Raw genomic sequence first — 24,815 nt, 5'->3', positions numbered from 1 at the left:
AGACCCATGGTCTAGGACGATCGTTCCTGTCGGTTTGTGTCCCCCTCCCTTATTGAAGTGTCCAGTGTCTGTCTTCTGAAAATGTGCGCATTTGTTGTGGAGCGAAGGGATCTACATGGACAGACGAGGAGTGACATGGAGTGACAGGGAGAGACAGGGAGTGACAGTGAAAGATAAGGAGAGTCATGGAGTGATATTATGGAGTGACAGAGAGCGATAGAGAGACAGTGAGAGACAGGGAGTGACAGGGAGTGACAAGAAAGAGACAGGGTGCAACATGAGCCAAATTTCCGGTATTCTTTTTTCCAGCCTCGCGTCCCTCACTCATGTTTTTTTTCCTTATGCCATAGTTCCTCCCCTGAGGAATATGCGAGGATTAGATGCGAGGACGGAGGAATCCATCAGGATCGACTTGTGAATGGGGACGCTCATTGCTAACTGAAGCATCATTTTGAAGTGATGTCAATTACTTGTTAAACAAATAGGATCATCGGTAATGGATTGCAGTCCACTGCAGTATGTATCCATTAACTAAACAGATATCAATACTTACGTCACTCCTTATGACAAAAAACGTCTGCAAAGGATACATGTGATGTATCCTTATTTCCAAGCACCCGGGGGAACCTCCTCTTACCTCACTCTCGACTCCTCAAGAAGCAAATTATGACACAAGCGATTCCTGGTTCACGGTTTGAGGATGGAGGGTGGAGGTGACGAGGCCGAAAATAATCAGAATAGAGAGACAGGGAGCAGGCACGTGCACACATAGACATCAAAGGGGGCGTGAGCCCCTGCCCTTTTATCCGTCTGTGAAAAGTGTCCTCTCCAGACCATGAATGCAGTTTTTACTATGGTGAAAGAAATGTCGATCCTCTTTCCATGCCAGCGCCTGAAGGCAGCATTCAAGAGAATTCTTCCTTGTCCAAACTCTTCCTTGTCCAAACTCTCGCAAAAGAATTGCCCTATCTGTGTAGAAAGCCATGCCATACGGCATACGCCATCTCTCCAGTATTGACTTGATTATGATTGGTTCAGTGCATGGTATCAAGCACCGAAAATGGCCGACTTCCAAGCTCACAACACGTCGCAGCTTGGAGGTTAGCTATTTTCGATATTTTCAACAAAAGGCCCTTTTTGAAATTTTAGCCCCTGCCTCTCTAACATTCTCTGCACGTGAGAGACATGAAGCGTGACAAAGAAGTGTCTTTCAGGTACAATGGTCAGAAGTCCATGCTGCAGAGATTTATACCAATACACTCTCTCTCTCTCTCTCTCTCTCTCTCTCTCTCTCTCTCTCTCTCTCTCTCTCTCTCTCTGCCTCTCTCTCTCTGACTGTGGTGATAGTCCTCAGGCCCTCAGCTGAACAGTAGAGTTATTTTCCATTTGATTACACAACCACAGGCCATGCTAGCTAGTGCAGGATGTTATTGCTTTATAAGGTGGATAAAAATAACAGCAGCAGTTCAAAAGCATTCCATTTAAAGCTCAACACCACCTACAACATTTTTTTTTTTTTGGTTAATTTGGTTAAGAAAGCGTGTATGTGTGCAGGCGTGAGCTCCAGTGGACTTAGCTATAGACGAGCCAAAAATAAACCATTGCCTTAACTATTCATGCGTTCCAAAACTCACTCTCTCTCTCTCTCTCTCTCTCACACGCACGCACGCACGCACACGCACACGCACACGCACGCACGCACGCACACGCACACGCACACACACACACACACACACACACACACACACACACACACACTCATGTCTCTCTCCCTCTTCCTCTCCGGCTCTGTGGGTCCCTTCTTTCTTAATGTTCTTACCTCTATTCCCCCACATCCGCTCTGCCCTCCTCCCTTCCTGCGCCGTCCATGCATTTGTATCTGTGGAGAACATGAAAGCTTTTAATTTAAGTGCTTGGTAATTGAATGATCTGGTCCTGCTGTCAGTGGCCCGTGTCGCCCTGTCACCCCCGTTGCTTTGTTGACAGGAGAGTGGGATGTGTGAGGGGAGAGGGTCCATTCACCAGCAACCAGTAAAACTACCAGTTACCCCAGGCACGTGCACACATAGACATCAAAGGGGGCTTGAGCCCCTGCCCTTTTATCCGTCTGTAAAAAGTGCCCTCTCCAGAGCATGAATGCAGTTTTCACTATGGTGAAAGAAATGCAAATGCCCTCTTTCCATGCCATACCTGAAGGCAGCATTCAAGAGAATTGCCTTGTCCAAACTCTCCTGAACTTGAATGCAGCATCTTATGTTGAAAGAATTGCCCTCTCTGTGTAGAAATTCATGCCATTAGGCCACATCTCCAGTATCGACTTGAGAATGCTTAGTTCAGTGTGGTATCAAGAACTGAAAATAGCTGACCTTTGAGAGCTTGGAGGTCTGCTATTTTAAATATTTTCACCAAAAGGCCCTTTTAGAAATGTCAGCCCCTGCCTCTCTAACACTCTCTGCACGTCCCTGAGTTACCCCACCAGCCACACACACACACACACACAAGCACACACATGCATATATCTATATGCACTCTCTCGTGCATATACGCCGCAATTCATTCATGCGTTTCCTCTCCTTCCATGTCCATGTGTATCCAAGATGGATGCCTCAGTGGCGGCACAGAGCTGATGTGCAGGCAGCTGTGGAGGCTAGCTGTGGAACAGGTGGAATCAGAAAGCGGTGTCTCCCGGCCGGGCGAGGCCGAGACATCCTCTGATTTCCCTGAGACTCCTCAGAGAGCGCCTCCCCATGCACGATAAGGTCAGAGGAGTTTGAGCTGGTATCTGAGTGGGGGGGAATTACTTTCTGCACGCTTCCCCATGAGTTGCAGTGACATTAAAGAATAACAATAAGAGTGAAAGTATGAGTAAAAATATCAAATATTAAAATCACATATGAAATATACATGTGTGTGACAGTGTTCCGCTGAAGTACAGTATGCATAATATGTAGAATGTATATTATAGTAATGGGAATGTACTGTATCGAGTGAGTACCAATGTACATGAGTGCATGAGTACAAGACTGACATGGCCATCTAGTGGCTACATTAAATAACAAAGCAAACATCATGCAGTATGTAGCCAGATAAACAAAGTAGGTATATGGGTGGAAATGTACAGATACCGTATGTGTGGCAGAGATCAGTGTCTATATGGCTAGCTGTGGAAACTGTCTCTTCTGTTTGTTTGGCATTTGACACTGCAGTGCCACCTACCTGCTGACCGCAGTGTGGACAGATTTTGGTTGGTTTGTATGTTTGATTATCCACTTACTGGTACATGTACATGTACAGTATATCATGGAGGGAGTGAAGCTCACTTGTACTCACTATGAGCTGGGCCATCCGCATCACCCTCTGTAGTGCCATGCGATATAGAGGCAGTGCAGTTCCCAGGCTCTTAATAATATGCTCTTCTGGATGCTTTCGATGTCACTGCTGTCAAATGTCCCGAGGCTTATGCTGAAATTCTTCAGCCACCTGAGGCTGTATAATCGTCCTTGGGCCCTTTTCACCACATGGATTGTTTGTGTGGCCCATGTGAGGTCCTCAAGATGTGTGTATGCCAAGGAACTTGAAGTCCATGATGACCCTCTCCACTGCGGCGCCGTCAATGGAGATAAGGCTCTGTAGTCAACAATCAGCGTTTTTGTCTGTAACTCCTGCCTAATATTGTTAACTTGAAACCTAGAATTCCTCTATTTGAGAAACACTGCTCTATACTCACTGTAGCTCCAAATAAGTCTTGGATTTACTATGCAACCGCAAACATGGGATGCGTTTTGCTCATGATGAACCTCTATCTATTCTAAAGAATTCAATATCAAACAAGTCTCTAACAAGGCTTTACATGTTACCATGTTTTGATGTACAGCAGGTATCCTATATATCCTATATATAAACATAGCAACAATACATTGTGTGTGTGTGTGTGTGTGTGTGTGTGTGTGTGTGTGTGTGTGTGTGTGTGTGTGTGTGTGTGTGTGTGTGTGTGTGTGTGTGTGTGTGCGTGCGTGCGTGCGTGCGTGCGTGTGTGTGTGCGAGTAAGGCTTATATTATGTCCAGTCTATATATATCCCTCACATGCCAACCTATCACCTCCATCTCTATGGAACTCATGAGAATCCAGCTATTATTATTACTACCAATTTCTTGTCGCCATGGGAACGACTCGTCCGCGTTGAATTCCAGGGTCAGGAAAAGCCTCTATATCTGGCCTGGAAAAAATATTTAGGGGAAATCCACTGGAGGTCAGCTTGGCAACCATAATTGACAGGCTAAAAGAACAGTGCCCTACTGTATATTTTCTCCCTATCCTCTCCTATGGAGGGGGATTACTTAAAAAATGTGACATCATTTTGACAAGTCAGTAGCCTATACTGTCCATTACAACACTGATGCTTGCGCAGGATGCTTGTTGTATTGCTCATGGAACTATAGTTTTGTGTCAAATTCCTACCTGAATACAGGGTGTTTTATGCAGTTTACTCTGTATTACAGCTGTTTAAAAGGTGTGAAAAAAGTTATCCACATTAATGGGTTTGGTCAGACAGGGATAGCAAGGTCACCAGTGAATTGGTTGGAAGGTATGTGCATGGCATGCTTCATTGAAAGAGAGTAAATTCTATTGAAATCGGTGTGGCCTACTGCATATCCGTAGCCTATATGGGGAGTCATGATTCAAGGTTCATGAATTCTAGGGCAAAGCGTATAGTGATTGATTGATTGATTGAAGGCTTTATTAGAAGTTTGCATAGGAAAATGTACAGATTCATGACGGTACAGTTCACTGGTACAAGGTCTACTAAAAGGAGATCCATGAAAAGACTAAGCTTATTTCAACAGGAAACCATTTAAGTATCTCATATAACATTGAATGACAGACCTTTTATAGTGGCCTTTTATAGCACCACAATGCGACCAATTTGACATTTTTGGATTTGTATGATGGTTCTGCCTTGGTCTACTAGAAATGTGTGTGGAAAGTGCAATGCCGATCAGTCCATTGGTGCTCGAGATTAGCAGCTCACAAATGGACAGACTCACATGAGTGAAATGTAATTTTTGATGCTCATAAAACGTATTCCTGTTAATTTTCTAAAATGGCTGTAGGCTCCTAAAGCCATATCCATGGACATTCTTAAACATTTGAAGGATGTGGCCACTGAATACATGCATAGCATCCTACCAATTAAACATACTGTATAGTACAAATAAAACCTACTGTAAATAACACAAACTGGATAAACAAACTGGCTCATTGACATGAAGAGAAGATCGAGCACCTGAAACCAGAGAAAGAATCTGAGGATGTTGTTTTGTATCTTCTCTGAACTATTTCCCCCAAAAAAACGTAGCCTGTATTTTATTTGTAGACTCCTGTTCCCTCAAGGCATGCACCCACACAGCTCAATAAAACCCACTTCCCACTCATGACCACAAACACAAGATGAAACGTTTCACCAACTGAAACAAAATCAACAACAACTCTACACAAAGAAAAACAAAGGAAATAATAATTGAACCAGGAAGGATCAACCCTTTGTCCGATCACCATCCCATCCCAACTACTAATTGAAGCCGAGGCCGCATCCCAGCAAGCACGGTCGGTCAGGACCTGGACCAATCGTTGACGTCTCGATTGGGGCCAGATCACAGCCCATATGGGGATGATCTTAACATCATTACCGGGACGTCATATGGACTTTTTTTGTTTGACAGGATCTATGTTGGTTGAAGTCAGGTGATATTCTAGGCCAGATAAATATCATAACTAGTTAGATATGTCCCAGAATATAACCTTATATGTTCATATTTCAACTAACATTACAAACAATAACAATAATCCTGTCAAACAAAAAAGTCCATATGACGTCCTGGTAATGACGTCAAGATCATCCCCATATGGGCTGCACAGATGAGTAAGCCTGGCTATGCGAGGATCTGGCCCCAATCGAGACGTCACTGATTGGTCAGTCCTGACGTGCTTGCAGGGATGAAAGGGGTCTCACAGCACATGGTTGGTTCTACAGACTCCAACTTTCACACACGGATAGCTCAGATCTTTGCCTTCGTTCTTAGCTTCCTCTGCCGTTACTGTACTTGAATGATGTACAGTTGTACAACATTTTTCAGTAGAACCGACGATCCCTGGGTATCAGGGATCATTGCAGTATTGATACTTTTAATTAAGTAAAACATTTGAGTACCTTTTCCACCACTGGTGACTGTCCTGCAGGGAGGGGAGGGAACCCTCCAGGGGGCGCTCAGCTGATAAATATTGTGATTCTTATTGGGGGAATGTGTGCAATATCTTGGTGTAAGGTATCGGTGCAATATTCTGGTGTGGGGCATCAGGCAATTATCTTGGTGTATATGTTGTGGTGTACTGTATATGGATCTGTGTGTGCTACTGAATGTTAACTGCAGTTTGATAATGTATGTATACATCGTGTGTGAGACGCTGTGTGCTGCTACTGTCCATCACGTGTGTGAATGCCCAAGACAAATTGGTCCAAAGGGAAAAGACGAAGGCTAACTTTGAACCTTGAATAAATTCAGGATCATCTCTCAGGATCTAGGAATTTCCTCCCAATTTCTCTCGACATTTACAATTCTGCCTGAAATCCTTGCTTAAATCCTGCTGTCTGAGTCAGCTACTATCTCAGCACATTTAGGACCTTGTTATGGAAGACATTTTGAGATTGAGAGAAGATGTTAGGATTATGTAAAGGAAAATTATTCTGGCAGTCTGAGCCCAACTTTAAAGAGACTAAGATTCCAGTTTTAGTTAGAAAAACAAGTACTCTGTAATTGGCCAACATGTTTTATTGATATCGTTTCAAGGCTTGTTTATTCAGTTGTCATGAATATTAGATGGCCATTGTTAATGATCTCTCTCTCGCACCATCCCATACAGTAGAGGCGGTCTTAGGAGCTGTCCCCGTTTCTCTCCAATACAGAGATTCTCACTTCAGAAGATGAAAACCCCACTTTTCCATATAATTGGTTTCTTAGATCCTATAGACTCTCTTGGTCTGAAGGCATACTCAAATATAATGACAGCCGGCTGCATCAGTCACAATAAAGGGACAAGCTACCTGAGCCCTTTATTGCAAGAAACTTGTCTTCGTTATCCCCGAGGGGAAAAAATGTGTTGTACAGCGCAAACAATGCCCACATATCCATCACACAGAAAATAGACATCGCAGACATCCTGCTGCTTGCGTTCCGCCATCACCAGTGTGATTACTGGGGAATCTTAGACGTACAGCAAGTCTTTCTATGCCTATGTTAGTGGTATACCCTCGTCAACACATGCACCATCTGGAGACAAAAATAATTATGCAGGGTTACATAAACGTCCCGAGGCGAGGCTGCATATATATTGAACAATTATATTGTGTGGACATGTAAGGACATCAGTGGTGTAAAGTAACTATAAGTAGATTTACATTAGTACGTAAGTACAATTTTGAGATATGTGTACTTTACTTGAGTATTTCCAATACTTTTACTTCTACTCCACTACATCTCGGATCCAAATATTGTACTTTTACTCCACTACATTTATTTGAAAACTTTAGTTACTTTGCATTTTAACATAATAAACGACTTTAGCTCTGCTATTTTCAAACAACATTTGCTGGCTACTTGATGCCAACCCTTTCATACTTTTACTCAATAGGCTACATTTTAAATTCCGAACTTTTTCTTGTAACAGTTTCTGCATTGCAGTATTGATACTTTTACTTAAAGGAGGACTTCACCACTTTTCTTGTCTTCATATAATAGGTCCTCACTAATGTTCATAATAAAATAGCACAATGTTTTTCAGGTCTCATAGGAGAGCTGTCAAATCCTTCCACCGGTGAAATCATCGTTTGACAGATTTTTTTTTAACAATATTTTGGAAAAAAAAATAAAAAAATATTATCACGAGAACAATGGCTTCCACTTTAACATTGCAACTTGCATCATTGCAATGATGTCACCGGTGGAAGGATTTGACCCACCCACAGCTCTCCTATGAGACCCAAACTGAGTAGAAAAAAACTGTGATTTGAAAAGTGGCGAAGTCCTCCTTACAAATGTGAGTACTTTTTCCACCACTGTGTATGGAGTGGACATGTAAGGACATGCAGTGGAGAATGTAAATACTCGTACACAAGCCAGCAGTGGCGTCAGTTCAGCAAAAGCTAAGGTATGGCAACATGACTGGTGTCTTGCACGCGCGCCTTCGCGCATGTGCAAAGACACCAGTCATGTTGCCATACCTTAGCAACAGGCATGATGAATTTATTTTAAGAAGTACATTTAATAGTTTTCCCCCTGTAGCCAAGGTATGGCAGCTGCCATACCTTGTCATACCCAGTTGACGCCTCTGCAAGCCAGGGCTTCCCACCACTAACAGTGGGCAGATGCAGCCCTGCCAGATAGTAGTGATGAGCACCACTTGATCCAGGGGATCCCCACACCTTCCTCCAGCCTGAATAAATGCATGCCATTAATCATCACAGCGCCTCCATAATGCCAGTAGTCACTCGCTGGAGAGCACTGCAATTTGTAACATTTGCATTGCAACGTGTTTTATTTGTCTGGTGGGCTGCGTGTGTGTGTGTGTGTGTGTGTGTGTGTGTGTGTGTGTGTGTGTGTGTGTGTGCGTGTGCGTGCGCGTGCTTGTGTGTGTGTGTGTGTGTGTGTGTGTGTGTGTGTGTGTGTGTGTGTGTGTGTGTGTGTGTGTGTGTGTGTGTGTGTGTGTAATAAGTACAATGACAAAAGAAAAAAAATCATTGCACAAAACCATTGCCTGTTGAAAGTCAGATTTTTGGGTGTATCACTGTACGTGTGTGTGTGTGTGTGTGTGTGTGTGTGTGTGTGTGTGTGTGTGCGTGCGTGCGTGCGTGCGTGCGTGCGTGCGTGCGTGCGTGCGTGCGTGCGTGCGTGCGTGCGTGCGTGCGTGCGTGCGTGCGTGCGCTTGTGTAACGTGTGTGGGAGACATCATCTGGAAGTGAAGGGTGTAGGAGGACAACAAGGTGTGATTGATTTGTTTGAGTGTGTACAGTATGTTCTCTCGTTATTCTACTTTTATGAGTACCAGGCTTCCTCGCGAGCATACAATGAAAGGGCATTTTACCAGTCCTCACACAGAGGTAGTCCAGGTTGTCCGTGGAACATCCTTACAAGAATACAAAAAGTGTGTAAGTTTGTGTTTGTGCTTGTGCTTGTTTGTTTGTGTGTGTGTGTGTGTGTGTGTGTGTGTGTGTGTGTGTGTGTGTGTGTGTGTGTGTGTGTGTGTGTGTGTGTGTGTGTGTGTGTGTGTGTGTGCCTGCGTGCGTGCCTGCGTTCATTGCCAGTCGCAAAGAAAGGGGAATGTGTTTAATATCTATAATAAAGATCTCTAAACCAGTGTTGTCTTTGAACCTGATATCCCTGATTCCCTGCTGAACCACGTGAATGTCAGATCAAGGTCTCGGTAGAACATGTAAAAAGTCATTAATGGATGTCTTGCAATCAGACAGAGCCTCATACATCAACATTAACGCTCCTTGTCAATGACATGGAGGAGGAAGAGATTGATCAGGCATAAAAGCAAGGTGGGGAATTTATTCTAATTGTAATTAAATCTAGTGCAAATTAACACGGTTTGTAGTTCTTATACCTGCTCTCTATCTCGCCTGGCTCATCCATGTGACTGTCCCAAGAGTCTGCTGTGAGATTATGCATGTGTGCGTGCGTGCATGTATGCCTGCGTGTGCATGTACGGTATGTGTTCATTGACAGTCTGTGCAGTAACCAGTAACATTGCTGTCATAGTCGCAGCTGCCTGTAGAAGAAAAAAGAGACGAAGCCCAGACTCTCAACTGAGAGGTTAAACCATGGTTCAAGGGCACCAGAACAAGTTGCACAAGGAGGCTGTCATCCCATGCATGCGTGCATAAATATGTGCATGAGTATGTGAGTGCTTGCGCACACAAAGATGTTTTTGTGTCTACTCTACGCATGTGACATGAGAGCCAGAACAAGGACTTTTGTTCTGGAATACTCCTAATACCAAACCATCTTAACTCATATGGAAAACATGAGGTGTTTGGGGGGGGGGGGTGCATTGAGAACAGTGACAATGAGAAGAGAGACATGAATAGTAGGAGAGAGAGAGGGAATGGGTCTTGGGTCAGCCGCCAGCTGTGTAAAGGACTCTCGTGCCTTGATCTTGTCTGTGCTCTGCCAGGTGAGCTACTGGGGTGCCCTAGACTGACTTACATTAGGGGTGCCCTAGAAAGGGTGCCTAATTAAAGGAGTGGTTCATCCCCAAAATTACTTTTTTTCTATCGATTACTCACCCCATGGAGACTTGAGTTCAATAATGAGGTCACATTCCTAAGACAATACATTTATTATAGTAAATGTACCCCCATTGATTCCGGATGGAGACCCACATGCATTTGGGTCTCCATCCGGAATCAATAGGCTTACTAATCGATAGAAGAAGGGAAAAAAAAGGCATTTTGGGGGTGAACTACTCCTGTCACTCAGGGTGTAGTGTGACGTGACTACATACATGCAACATAAATGGATACCGGTAATTGTATGACATGAAGCAACATTACACTTTAATCCCCACAATCCCCATAGTTAATTTCTTGTACATAATAAAAATAAACATATCTAAAGATGCATGGGAAATCTCCCCACCCACTAACAGCCTGCAATGCTACAATAGGGTTTCCTAACATGACTCAATGGAAGATACAGTAAATTGGTTATTTTCTCTGCCATGGTCTTACGGTATACATGCAAGTAAGTTGTCATGTTTAGTTTTAATTTTCCACCGTGGCCGCCTGCTTACCGAAAATGCAAGCATCTTTGGAGTATTCCCAGAGGCTTCCTCTCATCATAATGAGTGTAATAGTGATGTAAAGATGTTTACAGTAAACACTAGTTTAGTCAGGAACACTCACGTCTAAGTAGATTTAACCATTTATTGCATGAATGGAATACAGTTAATCTTGGCGTTAATGGGCTCCACATTCGGAGATGTTCCCTGAATTTTGTGCATGCTTTCTGAGCATGCTAAGCACAATCAGGGAACGCTAAGCAATACCTCCCATAGGGATACAATAGCAGAACAATAGCAATACATGGACATGTAACTTCGTCAAAATCACAGTATTTGAGCTTAACTCATACCCTGCCAAACCCGAGGAACCCGAGAATTTCGCGATGTCCCTCCCTGCCACGCCCGAGGAACCCGAGAATTTCCGCCATTTTGAAGAAAAAAAAAATCAAAAAAAATTTTTTTTCAAAAAATGTTTTGGGACCCCAAAAACGTTAGTAGGCATGATAGCGATCGCGAAATTGCTTGTTTAACCCCCATACAACCCCCATACAACTCAGGTAGCAGACCTCCAAGCTCACAACAGTGTAAAACATAATGGCTGCTATCTCATGAATGCCTGAACGGATTTCCATTCGGATTTTTTTGTTTGAAAGCTGTGAGCAATGTGGACACACGTGGTGCATTATCTAGGCATGGGTGTGCATGATCCGTGCACTATGAATTACATGGAAGTCTATGGAGACGAATGGCAGTTAAAGAGTACGAAGGTATTGTTAAATGGCAGCATATGAGTTTAACATTGACATGTAACTTAATCAGACAATTACAAGTATTTGAGCTTAGCCAGACTGATCGTGCAAAGGTGGAGGCTGGGGTGGAGGAGGCAGCTAGCAGCGAATGATTCCGAAGCTTCGGAACCAAGCATAGGTAGAGAAAGCAAGCTGTATTTAATGGAGCCTTCCCTACTGATTGAGCTTTGATTGACGTATTGCAGTCATGTGGTGTAATGACCAGCAGATATGAGAATGGGGAATGAGAACAGAGCTGACTGACAGCTGACTACAGCTGGGCGTGTCCTAAAAAAACTAAAGCGTTAGCTTTCTGATCTACTGGTGCCAAGCCCATAGACTGTAAAAGATATGGACGGTGGGAAAATAAAGTGCACAAAGAAGAACCATCACAAGCCTATGATCACAAGCCCCTCCTACAGCATACCCTGCTTTAACATCAATTATAACATAAATTGGACCATATTTTCACAAAACGCTGGTGATTGAAACGAGGCTTTAAACTAGCTAATGTAAAAGTTTGGGGAAAATAAATGGAATCCTATGGAGAACATGACACTTTTAGAACCAGAACAGCGCAATTGTGGCCAATCATAGGAACTTTTAGTTTCGTGTTTACTTCATTTTAAATCCGGACAATTGACCCCCTGGCCAAGCCTCCATATTCAGGGGATTCCCTGTCTCCGCCTCGCATTTATTCATCTAAATCCAATTGTATTATAATAAAGTAGATTACCTTGAATCACTGGACAGATTGTCCAATATCCCCCCCAGAGACCAATTAGTGTGTATAGGAATTGAACAGCGACAGTGACAGAGAGATTGGCAATGTGCCTTCATGTGAAGGAGATGAGAAATCCTGCCTCTCCCCTTGCCTCCATCCATCCCGTTGTGGATAATTGTCCCTGCTGAGAAAATGATTTGGGGTCAGCACCTCTGTCACAGATTGTGTCATTAGTCACTATAATGCAGAGTGACAGGCTGCAATAATATCAGCAGCTGGACAGCCATTGATTACCTGCTGTGCGCGTGCGTGCATGTGTGTGTGTGCATGTGCGGAGTGCGTGTGTGTAATGGATGTGACAATAACTGTTCTTGTTATTGTTATTACAATAAGAGGGACAACTTTTTTCTATTCAACAAAAATCTACAGGCTGACAATGTGTCGCAACGAGAAGCGGTGTGATATTTGCCAGGGAAACAAATACATCTTCATTATAAGAAATAACTGTTCAGAATCTACAGCGTCACGGAGAAGACGTCACGGAGATGACGCCCAGAGCCTCACGGCTCTGGGCTCTTCATCAGACTTCATGCATCCATAATTCTAACCATGAACTCCTGCATGGGAAATCAAATATTTCCAATATCAATGTCAATGGAGTCTTTCCCTTCAGCCAAATTAGGTTTTCCCTTTAGATGAGTGGTAGTAGACGATTGTTTTCCCCACGTGGGTTTCGAATCCAGGGCGTTACATCCTTGAACTGGGCAGCTAGTGCAGTAATATCACTGACATAGTTAATTATGATGGACTTCTGACTGACAGCTTCACTGTTGGATGTTCTAACAAGCCTCCATTGACTTCCTCTGACCTTCTCTCTCTCTCCTAGTGGGATCCCTGGGAAGAAGTGTGGAACCATCGTCTTCACAGCCGAGGAGCTCAGCAACTGCAGGGTAGGTATCATTCAGACACACATACTGTATCTGTAGTGTAAAGATTGTGGCCGCAGTGACTTTGGGAAAACACGGGGCATTTCTCCTGTGTCCTCCTCTCTCCCCTCTAGCAAACACCATTAGTGCGTATTGGGAAAGCCCACGGTCCCATTAGCCTCGCGTAGCCAGGCTTACTCATCTATGAAGAGAAAAGCCTGGTTACGACCATAGGCTGACACGGCATTGAACGGTGTTACTTCCGCTGGGAGAATTTCACCGGATGTTATTGTTTTTTCACAGTGTGGTGTATTCCCTGCTGGTGAAGAAAACGGTTCTACTTGTCCCGACCCTTTGGTTGCGGTCGGTAGTAATAAAAAATATCCAAACAAAAACATGGATTCTGACAAAGTTACACCTATTAAGAGTGAGTTAAGAGCAGGGCTGTCACAATTATTACATAATCATCTAATCGTGATTTTTTTTAACATAATCGTGATTATGTGTTCATATATTTAAAAAAAAAGGTCAAAAATAGTGGAAATAGCAGATCTACAAGCTCACAACGCGATGCGACGCGTTGTGACCCACTAAGCAATTTGGGGGTTAAAACGCGTTCAAAATGACGTCTTCGCCGTAACCGGACGTCTAGCTAGATCCGGTCTGTGACGAGTTTAAAATTTATCACCGTCATTTAAACGCTACATTTCGCCGTTAGCGGCCGCCGAAAGTAGTGAAAATGATGGCAGCCAGCAGGGTTTAAAATCACTATTCCTTGGTTCTGAGAGCCGTATGCTACCTGAACCACCGCAGCTGATTGTATTTGTAATGCATACTTGCACTGTTGTTATTTGACACAGGGAGTCGACGGGGTTCGAACCTGGGAACTTCTGTCAAAGAAACCTGTGCGCTACCGCTGGACCACGGCAACAGCTTGTAACTTACATGTGTTCCAGCAGCTATTAGTAGTTGACATATCGCCTCCCGCTGTTCGTTTTAGGTCGGTGCATTTTGTTTGACAACACAAACTAACTTTATATTGATGGATAGCTATAAAACGATTTTATTTAATCATTATCGTATGGTGGGGGTGGGGATGTGGCCGGGGAGACATGCAGTCTTGTGTGTTTGTGTCTGTTGGTGTCAGAATTAATTATGTAACTCAGAGAAGTAATAGTATGCTGTCATGAGCAGCACCACGGCATTATGCCATTATTTATTACACTTTTAGAATTTTTCAAAGGTATTGCCCAGCACGTCTTTTAGACGCCTAAAAGATGTGCAATGGCCAGAAAACTGCTCAGTGGATGCAATTAAACTACAACTATTAAGGTAGAACCGGGAGATACTGTTAGCATCCGATAATGAACAACTTGATAAAAATGTATTAAAAAAAAAAGATGGTCTAACACACGTTTGTCCTAAACGGTGATATATCGTTTAAATGGAAGCGTTCAGATGACGGCTACAACTAAACTAGACTATATAGTGAAATTGGCTCTTAAAATTACTTTAGTCCAATATTTGAAAACCAGGTGTGGATATTAAAGCTGTTTTTTTAATCAACAAGTATGGAATAATGGATTAAATGTAATCAGCTACAATCGGTCTATAGACAGACTGACGATAGACGGTTCAAATGAGGGCTAACCATAACCATAGGTCTAAATGACGGCTAGTGTTTACTGGGGAGCTTGTAGATCGGCTATTTCCACTATCAATGTTCTTTTTTAAGTATAAAGTTGTATATGTCAGTAATTTCTTTGTATATTTAGGTTATGTGTCATATCTACCATGTGCAACTTAAAAGCCTAAAAGCCAAACAGAAATGTAATTGTCAATGACAAAAACACAATTACATCGTTAATGGCAATTATTTGAGTGACAAATATGACAAAAACACAATTAAATCGTTAATGGCAATTATTTGAGTGACAAATAATCGTCATGTAAAATGTCATAATCGTGACAGCCCTAATTAAGAGCTACAATCTATTTAGGTTTTGTTTCGCTGGCGGATGTAAACAGACCTACACTGCGTGCCGTAACTTCCCTTAGCCGCAGCACTTCCGCCACTTCAGTTATGCCACCCGCCTACAGCGCAAACAGGTTCTCACCCCCAAGGTGTCAGACACCTGACGCCCTGTCAAGTACCCTACTGCGTCAGGGGGGGACGCTTTGGGTATGCCTACTGTTTCAAGTGGGGGACGCTTTGGGTAAGCCCAGTGGTCTAAAAAGAAGGGAAAAAAAGGCATTCCCGAAGTGGGATTCGAAACCGCTATGTAAGGTTTACCAGCCACCCGACGTTACCTATCACGGCACTATCCACGACGGCGGCGCCGCTGCACGGAGGCGCCGGCACGTTAGTTTTACTGAGGTTAAGGTTAGGGTTAGGGTTAGGCATAGTTTTACTGAGGTTAGGTTTAGGGTTTGGGTTAGAGTTAGTTAGGTATAGTTTAGGTGGTCGGACATGTTATCTCCACGTTGCGTTAGAATCCTCTGTGTTGCGTTAGAATCCATGTTGTCAAAGATAAAAGCACAAATAAAATTGGCTTTGTCAGCCAGGATTGCTAGCTCTTTGCAGGACGCGCTTTGATTGCCCAGTGGGATGCTTGATGAAATTAAATAGGACCGCTGACTTCACACTAGGTGTGATTTTTACAGTTTGAATGGAGTTTCTATAAGTATGTAGGAGGAGTAGGGTGCCAAAGTTTTGGGAAGATATAATAATAAATAGTGAGAACATCTATAGTGTGCACACATCAATCAATAACTTATACAATTGGGGTAGCTGTATTTGTCTCCCTGCAAAGGTCATGTCTCACCTAGACACAGGATCTGACACGAATTCAATTTATCCCCTGAGCATTACCTCAATGATAAAAATGTCAGCACTTGAGCAGGAAACCAGGTTCAAATCCGGGGTAGAAGTGGAAAGTTAGTGCAGCTTTCACATATTGTACTAACATTTATATAATTTCATAAAATATTAATAATAGGCCTAGTGAAAATCATTTCAAGAGTACAACATTTGTCTTTGAAATGTAGTGGAGTGGAAGTAGAAGCACATTTTCAGATACTTTAAAATGTACTTAGTTTCTGTCCACCACTGCTAATTGGGTGTGAATCGGTTCTGATTATTCCATCATCAACAAGTTACAACAACATCATGTGAAAGGGCATCCGAGGTAGAATGACCACCTGACTTCGATAATTAATTCTGGTAAAAAAATGTAGTATGGCACATGTTGTGGAAATGTCCTTTTCACCTTCACAGTTGATTTGTCAGCATCTGTCATAACAACGCCGGAGAAGGTGATTTACAGTACTACTCAAAGTAATGATGACAAGCTCATGAATTATTCAGGAAGTCGTGTTTTTCTTGCACAGTCGGTAAATAATTAGACTCTCCAATCAAAGGGAGATATACCACAGAGCGCGCACCACACACAAACACGCATGCTTCACTGGAAATGCAATCACAATGTCGAACACATGCATTACTTCAAAACGCATGCACGCACACGCACGCACGCACGCTCGCACGCACACACACACACACACACACACACACACGCGCACACACACACACACACACACACACACACACACACACACACACACACACACACACACACACACACACACACACACACACACACACAGTTCTCCTAGAAACTCCATGGCATTGAATTTCATAATGAGGTAGCGAAGTGTTGTTTTGTACAGTATCCATAGCATAAATTGGAAGGCATTATGCATATCGTCACTGTTGGGCAGAAACCTCGTATCTCCAAGTTTCAAATTTGTATGTTTTTTCGTAAAGTAAAGCCCTGCTTCATCATACAAGGCCGTCGCACAAAAGTAGTGAAAACAGCTGATCTACAAGTACACAACACCTCGTACCGCGAGGCGTTGTGTGCTTGTAGATCAGCTGTTTTCACTAGTTTAGTTCTTTTTTTAAATGATAAATACAAAATGAACGGTTTGGACATACAAGGTTTTCACCCGACAACGACGATATGGATGTGAGGAGAGTTCCAGAATTCATACTGAAGGCTAAACTACTATGGAGCGGCAAAAGACATTTACTTAGTGTGTAGCTTAAAGCAGACATTCACATTTATTATTAATGGTTCACTACGCACGTTCTGTTGAGAAATACTCCCACGACATTTCTCAATGGATTGGTCTCTGTGTGAAATACCATAATACCATAACATTTGTCAATGCAACTAAATATTCCTCAAAGGCAAGAAACCCATACTGACTTGTGTTTTAAGGATGGAGATCCCATGGGCTATATGCTTTAAAACATGAATAGAAATAAGCCAATTTATTCCACTTCCAATGCATATTCTACACTGAGATCTCTTGATGATAAGTCTAATGTAATGTATGAGATGGATGTGTATATATATATATATATATTTAGCGCAGGAAGTATGACGTAGCCAGTTCAAGGGGGAGGAGCTAGGGGTTGACAGCGCGCCCCAGGTGGGCGGGGGCTAGTACCCCCGGCCCCTCTTACCCAGAATACTTTAGGAGAGTTACCACTGCTTAGTTTCAGTTGCTAAACTCAACGCTGCCCACCTCCTTCCCCAACTCCACCTCTGGATTAGGCTTATCCCTGCTGGGGGTCTCGGATCATGTGACCGCGGAGAGGTTAAACCAAGATATAGCGTAAACATTTATCGTGGCCGCGGTACATTGATCCGAGGGCCGAATCCATGGCCACTCTAAGGTTCCGCTTGTAGTTTAGATATGCCGCATATATCACGCCTTTCTGCTTATGCCATTTATATGCTGCTTCAGTATGCTGCTTATCTGTATGCGCTGTCTTTGTTGTGTATGCTGCCATTCTTGTCAATAAAGCTTATTCAACCTAAATGGTCTTTCCCCCTGAAATATATATAGCAAAAATGGGCTAGAGAACAAAAGGCGCAAGTTGGCATCTCGACAGAGTGCAGTCTAGTTACATACTATTTCTTAATTAACTTGAGTCTTCAGGGAAACATGAAACTATGATTGTCTTGTTCTCACAGGATATATGTACCATGCAGCTGTGTGCCAACAAGCTGGACAAGAAAGACTTCTTTGGGAAGTCTGATCCCTTTTTGGTCTTCTACCGCAGCAACGAGGATGGGACGTAAGTGTGTTTGTGTGTGTTTTCGCGTGAAAGCATTTGTGTCTTAATCCTTTGCCATGCCGCCCATCTGTCGGTTGTTGAGCCAAGTGTGTTGGCCTGCTGGCCACTATATGGACAACAACACCAGTCCTGTTTCCAACAACTACTGAGCTGCTGCTAGCTCAACACACAACACAATCTGCTCCGTGAGGAGTTGGGTGCCCATACTTTTACAGCCAGTAGTGAATGGTATGGGTAGGTACACTATAAATGGTGCATTTATATAGCGCCTTTATAGGCGCATTTACAGAGATTGTGCATTACATTCACCCATTCACACACACATATTCACACACCGATGGTGGAGGAAACCATGCAAGGCACCAACCTGCTCATCGGGAGCAAGTAGGTATTTTAGTGAAACGGTACTGTCCTATACAGAAATCATTCTAGAAGAAGCCCAGCCCTCCAGATGGGTCCTATTTCATTTGTCATGTTCACTGTGTTGAACGATGTGTTCTGCGTGCTTGCAGGTTCACCATCTGTCACAAGACCGAGGTGATCAAAAACAACCTGAACCCAGTTTGGCAACCATTCACCATTCCTGTACGAGCCCTCTGCAATGGAGACTATCACAGGTGAGGAACTATGCAGAGATGTCAGAGCCTAGGGAACGTGGAAGTTGTGGTGGCCTACTCGAATCTGTAGCCGCCCTATAACCAAATTTCTCCTCTCATTGATAAATAAAGTAATTGTGGTGTTATGTTATTTTATCTTCACTTATAGGCCAACATTCATCAGTTTTCACATTGAAGTTGTTGAAATAAATTGTTATAGGGGCGCCTGCTAGCCTACTGGTCCAGGCGCATATCACATTGCCACATAGGCATTGATGCCTGACGTTGCTGGTTCGATTCCCGATCCGGTCAACCGTTGCCGCGTAGCACTCCCCATCTCTCCCCCCATTTCCTGTCAGTCTACTGTCCTATCTAATAAAGGCATAAAAGCCCAAAAACACACACACACACACACACACACACACACACACACACATATATATATATTGGAGTAAATGTAGTAATTAGAGAAACAGATTAGCACACAGACTAACATAACCTTATCTGTTCATGTCTGTCTCTTCCTGACAGCAGCATGTCCATGTTCGAGCTAAGTGGCGCTAAAAGTCTAATCCATGTAATTACTTGGGCTCATTAAATGATCTGATGCCATAATATTGCATACCATTTTTATGTTCTACGCCTGTGTCTTCAAACACCAGCCGTTTGTAATTATGCAAGAGTGATTATGTCTGGGTGTGTTAAATTAACACTCACCATTTAGCTGTGAGCATGCTGGAGGCTATTGTAGTTACTGGTCCGTGGTGGTCAGAATAATGCCAGCAGTCGGCCGTGCGTGCTGTGTCAGGCCAGCACTGGTGTTATTGGGATCAACACGGAAGCGAGCCACTGAGCCACGCACGTACGTATGTACTCACGTACACGCGTGCCGCACGCAGGTTATTTATTATTCTTGAATTAGCTCTATCGCTCTACTCTTACCTGAAGGTGTCCTGTGCTTAATGCCTACTATACTGTAATGCTGTTGGTACGGGAATTTCCCCCTAAGGATCAATAAAGGTCTATCTATCTATCATTAATGTTTGTTATACTGCAACTATACGTACAGTTATGAAATTGAATTTGTTTGAAGTAAATCTAACTTTTATGTAATCAAGAATATATTATCAACACCCCCATAGCCCCATGCATTTTCATAATCTTAAGCAATCCCAAAACAATTATTATTACCGGGTTGGATAGTTAAATGCATTTTGCCTCTGGACTGCAGCCCCCGAGAGAGACAGAGCAGAGCGAGAGCGAGTGTGTGGGCGTGAGAGAGAGAGAGAGAGAGAGAGAGAGAGAGAGAGAGAGAGAGAGAGAGAGAGAGAGAGAGAGAGAGAGAGTTAAGTGACACTTCACAGTCATGAAGTACTCACATGTTTCACAGTCATTTCAGGTCAAAGTACGTCACAATTGATAAGGTGAAATACATCCTCTTATTCATCATGGTGGGTATCCTCCCACCTGTGGAGAGTTATGTGCCCATATCATTTGATCACTTTGGATCAGCTCCCTCCTCACTGTGCTCAGCTCTGCAGTCAAGCCACTTTGATAAGAGGAGAAATGGAGAGAGAGAGAGAAGCAGACATTCTGCAGGGAGCAAGATGCCTTAATATTAATCAAATATCAATTCAACCCCTATAAGTATTCACATTATGTTGACTGCAGACTTTTTTTTCTCCATCAAACCTGGCAAAATGTTAGCAGAATGAACTGATAGGAGATGATCACATTTTAAATTGATAGGAATTCATTGGATGTACCATTCTATCAATTTTCTTGCTTTTGTAGTTATAACGAAGCATTATTGGAGACAATTGTTATGAAGTAGCAGTATGCTGCTAAATGCCTATTGTAAATTGTAATTGTGTGACACAGTACAGGCATTTGCAGTGCAGAATTATGAAGCCGTGAACCATAGTTTGTGTCACACATTATCAAAGGTTGTTCAATATGCATCATGTTCTTAGTGAGTCTCTCACAGAATGTTAAGTGTCAAATCAGAGTGCAGCCCAACAATTTAATTTGATTGGCTAAATATTTTAGGGTCATGGTGGTGGGTGGCTCATGCTACATTCTCATTAACACTATTATTTTCTGTCCATCTGCTTCACTCCTTGTCTTGCTCACACACACATCATGCACAGTGTGCTGTGCACACACGTTTCTGTATGAGTCTCACCTCTCTGTCTCTCTCTTGTCTTCCCTTCTCACCAGGACAGTCAAGGTGGATGTGTATGATTGGGACAGAGATGGAAGGTAATTCACCTCACTTCACCTCTCCTCTCCTCTACTCTCATCTCCTCTCAATTTCATTGTCCAGTACAATGACAATAAATAGATTCTGATGCTCTCCTCTCCCATAGTCTTGCGTAGCCAGACACTCCAGATGCTTTATAGAGTCTGGAACTACAGCTCCTGAAATCCAGAGTAATGGAAGCTGGCATTTCTGTTCACGAAAATATATTTTAAAATATCATTTCTGCTCAGCAGCAAGCTAAATACGCGTAGATGTTTTTTATTCATATTAGGATAAATGTGCGCGATGGTAAAAACTAAACCCATCCCATACTCATGATTAGAACTTCCGTCTCCCAGACTGTATGACAGGAGCATTTGCAAATTGTGGGAGTCGACAGTCTGGACTACTCCTCTCCTCTTCCTGCCACTTCCCATAAGACGTACTTACTCTACGTCTTAATTTCCTATCCAGACAAAAATCTGCCTCCAATGTCACACATTGTTCTTTCTGACCACCCTTTTGGTCTTATTATTAGGCAGCTGGTGTTAGGAAAGAGAGAGGACTCCACCTGCCCGGCATGCGCAGGGAGATAATTCAAACTAAAGCCAGGCAAAAGCATACCAGTAAGAGGACGGCTACTGTGTAATTGTAAAGGATCCTCCTTTCCCTTCTTTTTATTCCATGTTTTTCTTTTCTTTTCTTTTCTTTTCCATTCCACTATCACATATCACTATCACATCAGTGTGCCACCTATCTGTACCTGATTCTCACTCTTTTCTCTCTGTCCTTTTCCTTTCATCTCTTACTTTATTTCCTCTCTCTGTGGGGTTGAAAATGTATAGTGTGCCCCTGAAGGATTCCCCTTTAAATACCAGCATCATCATGACAACAGTGCCTTGCAGACATTCTGGTCTGCACGGCATGCTTGAAGCTGATATGTACACATGCACACGCATACACACACACACACACACACACACACACACACACACACACACACACACACACACACACACACACACACACAAAGTCACAAACACAGACACGCGCACACACACACAAAGTCACAAACACAAAGTCACAAACACAGACACGCGCACACACACAAACAAACGTGTGCACACACACAAACGTGCACACACACACACATACACTCGTGCACGTGCACGCGCGCGCACGCACACACACACCACACACACACACACACACACACACACACACACACACACACACACACACACACACACACACACACACACACACAGTCACTGTGGGGACCAGAGTTCTGAAGGAAGGTACAGTATGTGCCTGTTCACATTTTCAGTCAGCTTGAAGTGATGACATCTCTGGTCTGATAAGTAAAGTTCTGAAAGCTGTCAACCTAGGGCTATAAGAGCTGCCAGTCTCTTCTCTTCTCCAGCAAGGCTGGACGTACGTATACTGTAGCTTCAGTACTTAGAATTTACAATTTCGGCAACGTGTGAGATCGAAATAAGCAATGCGTTTTTATGTCCGTATATGTCTGTCCCGCATGGCATTGGCCAATGAAATTAACGTATAAAAGGCACCGCTCACTTCACACTGGGTGTGATTATTATTTATTTTTTCATATCTCCGCCAGCCACCAGGAAAACCCTCATTATGAGCCTTGAGCCCCAGGCTTTGAGACACCTCAGGCTCTTAGTCCACGTTAGAGAAGTGGAAATTAACCCATTTAGGACTGAGGCCGATTATAAAAACACCTTCTAAAACCTGACCTAAGTTTTTTGAAAAAACTTTAAAAAAAGAAGAAGAAAAAAACGTAGATGAAACTAGTGAAAATAGCAAGAACCCCAGTGAGCTTCAGGTGGATTTTTTTTTAAATGTTAACTTCTACCCTTTTTTTTTTTTTTTTTCTTTTTCAAATGAAAATGTAAATCAGGACCCGAACCGAACTTTAGGGTTAAATGAAGTTGTTATCATGGACGGGGCAAGGTGAAGAGGTTGAATATAGTTTTGAACAAGGGGGCACGGTGGCGCAGTGGTTAGCGCTTCACCTCACAGCTAGAAGGTCCTGGGTTCGATTCCCGCCGGGGGACGCTGTGGGAGCTGGGGGCGTGTTTCTCCCTCTGCGTCATCAGCGCCCACACCCTAGGTGGGGTCGGCGATAGGGCCTTTCTGTGTGGAGTTTGCATGTTCTCCCCGTGTCTCCTAGGGTTGATACCCTCACAAAAACATGCAGTAATCCTGGTCTCAATAATGCCTCCCCCTGGCCAGCCGGGGCACTTGATGGAGGGGAAAGGAACTGGTTGGAATAACGTGTTCCTTCCATGCATGGAATCCTAATATAATAATATTATTATAATATAATATTATCCTAATATAAATAAAAAACATCCAAGCATGAGTCCGTTGTCTCCCCAGGCGCGGCAGAGGGAGAGCAGAGCCCAGGATTACATAGTCATAGGCAATTGGCACTGGGTGAAAAAAAGGGGTTGCAAAATCGTGGGATAAAAATTATAAGAAAAAAATATATATATATATATAGTTTTGAACACTGGTGCAGGAGGTCACCGCAGGTCTTGATGATCTCCTGACCGGAGGAGAACCTGTCTGGCCCATCTTTCCTGAGGACTTTCATCCTTTTCAGCATCCTCCTCACGTCCTGCTCTATGTACAAGTGAGAAAGCAGCGTCTCATTCTGTGTTATGAAGAAGGCAGCTCTTCCAAACTCTCCTTTTCTCTCCTCTATACAGTCACGACTTCATTGGCGAGTTCACCACCAGCTACAGGGAGCTATCCAGAGGCCAGAGTCAGTTCAATGTCTACGAGGTAATGCATGAAAGTAACAAAACGGGACAGATTTTCTCAAATGTCTGTCAGATATGATACATTTAATTGAATTCAAATCAAGGTAGTGTAATCCTAGAGGATTTACTTAACTTATTCTTTTCAAAATATCGGGTGAAAACAAGACACAAAGACCAGTAGCTTATGTTCAATTATTCAATAATGACTGTTGTAATGTCTTTGTGCTCAAGACTGATTATTATTATTTTATTTTATTTAAAAAAATATATATATGACTGTTTCCTTCAATAGTCAAAACCAGAACATAGCATCACATCTATGACCAGACTGAAGTATGATCTCCCTATACCCGCGCAGTGCAAACTAGTACCCCAAATATTCACATACTCAAACAATATCCAGCAAATGCCATTCAAGTACAGTATTAATTATTCTTTCATATCCCTTAACAAAATGAGTATTGACTGAATAAAGCAATGAGCTTAAAATCCATCCCTTGACTGTAGATATGATAGGAGAATACTGGATCACACAGATCGTCTTAGTTTATTCAAGGTACTGTGCAAGCTGACTGACATTTAGCTGCAACATGCCTCGTCTTTGTCTTCTTCTAATGAAAATATCAGTATATCAGTTTTCTAGTTTTCTCTCCTTTGTAATAAATTGCAGTCCTATTCTTAGAATCACCAGCCCAGAGAAACAGTGTGTGTATGTGGATATGTGTACATATCAAATTATTTCATTTTATTTCACTCTC

General features: G+C 42.9%; 1 protein-coding gene across 1 annotated transcript in view; it reads left to right on the top strand.

Moving 5' to 3' along the window:
• Positions 1–24,815, top strand: part of LOC308287194 (copine-9-like) — a gene marked incomplete at both ends in the record, with an annotated part of 140,297 nt that overhangs the window by 86,895 nt on the left and 28,587 nt on the right. The window contains 5 exon segments of the mRNA XM_080728312.1: positions 13,239–13,302; positions 18,324–18,427; positions 18,940–19,044; positions 21,244–21,285; positions 24,004–24,079. Coding sequence (XP_080584438.1) covers positions 13,239–13,302; positions 18,324–18,427; positions 18,940–19,044; positions 21,244–21,285; positions 24,004–24,079 — 391 coding nt within the window.

This window comes from Nannobrachium achirus (assembly GCF_963921795.1).
Source record: "Nannobrachium achirus genome assembly, chromosome: 6".
In the NCBI taxonomy this organism is placed as follows: domain Eukaryota; kingdom Metazoa; phylum Chordata; class Actinopteri; order Myctophiformes; family Myctophidae; genus Nannobrachium; species Nannobrachium achirus.
This window is presented reverse-complemented; position numbering and strand designations above follow the sequence as displayed.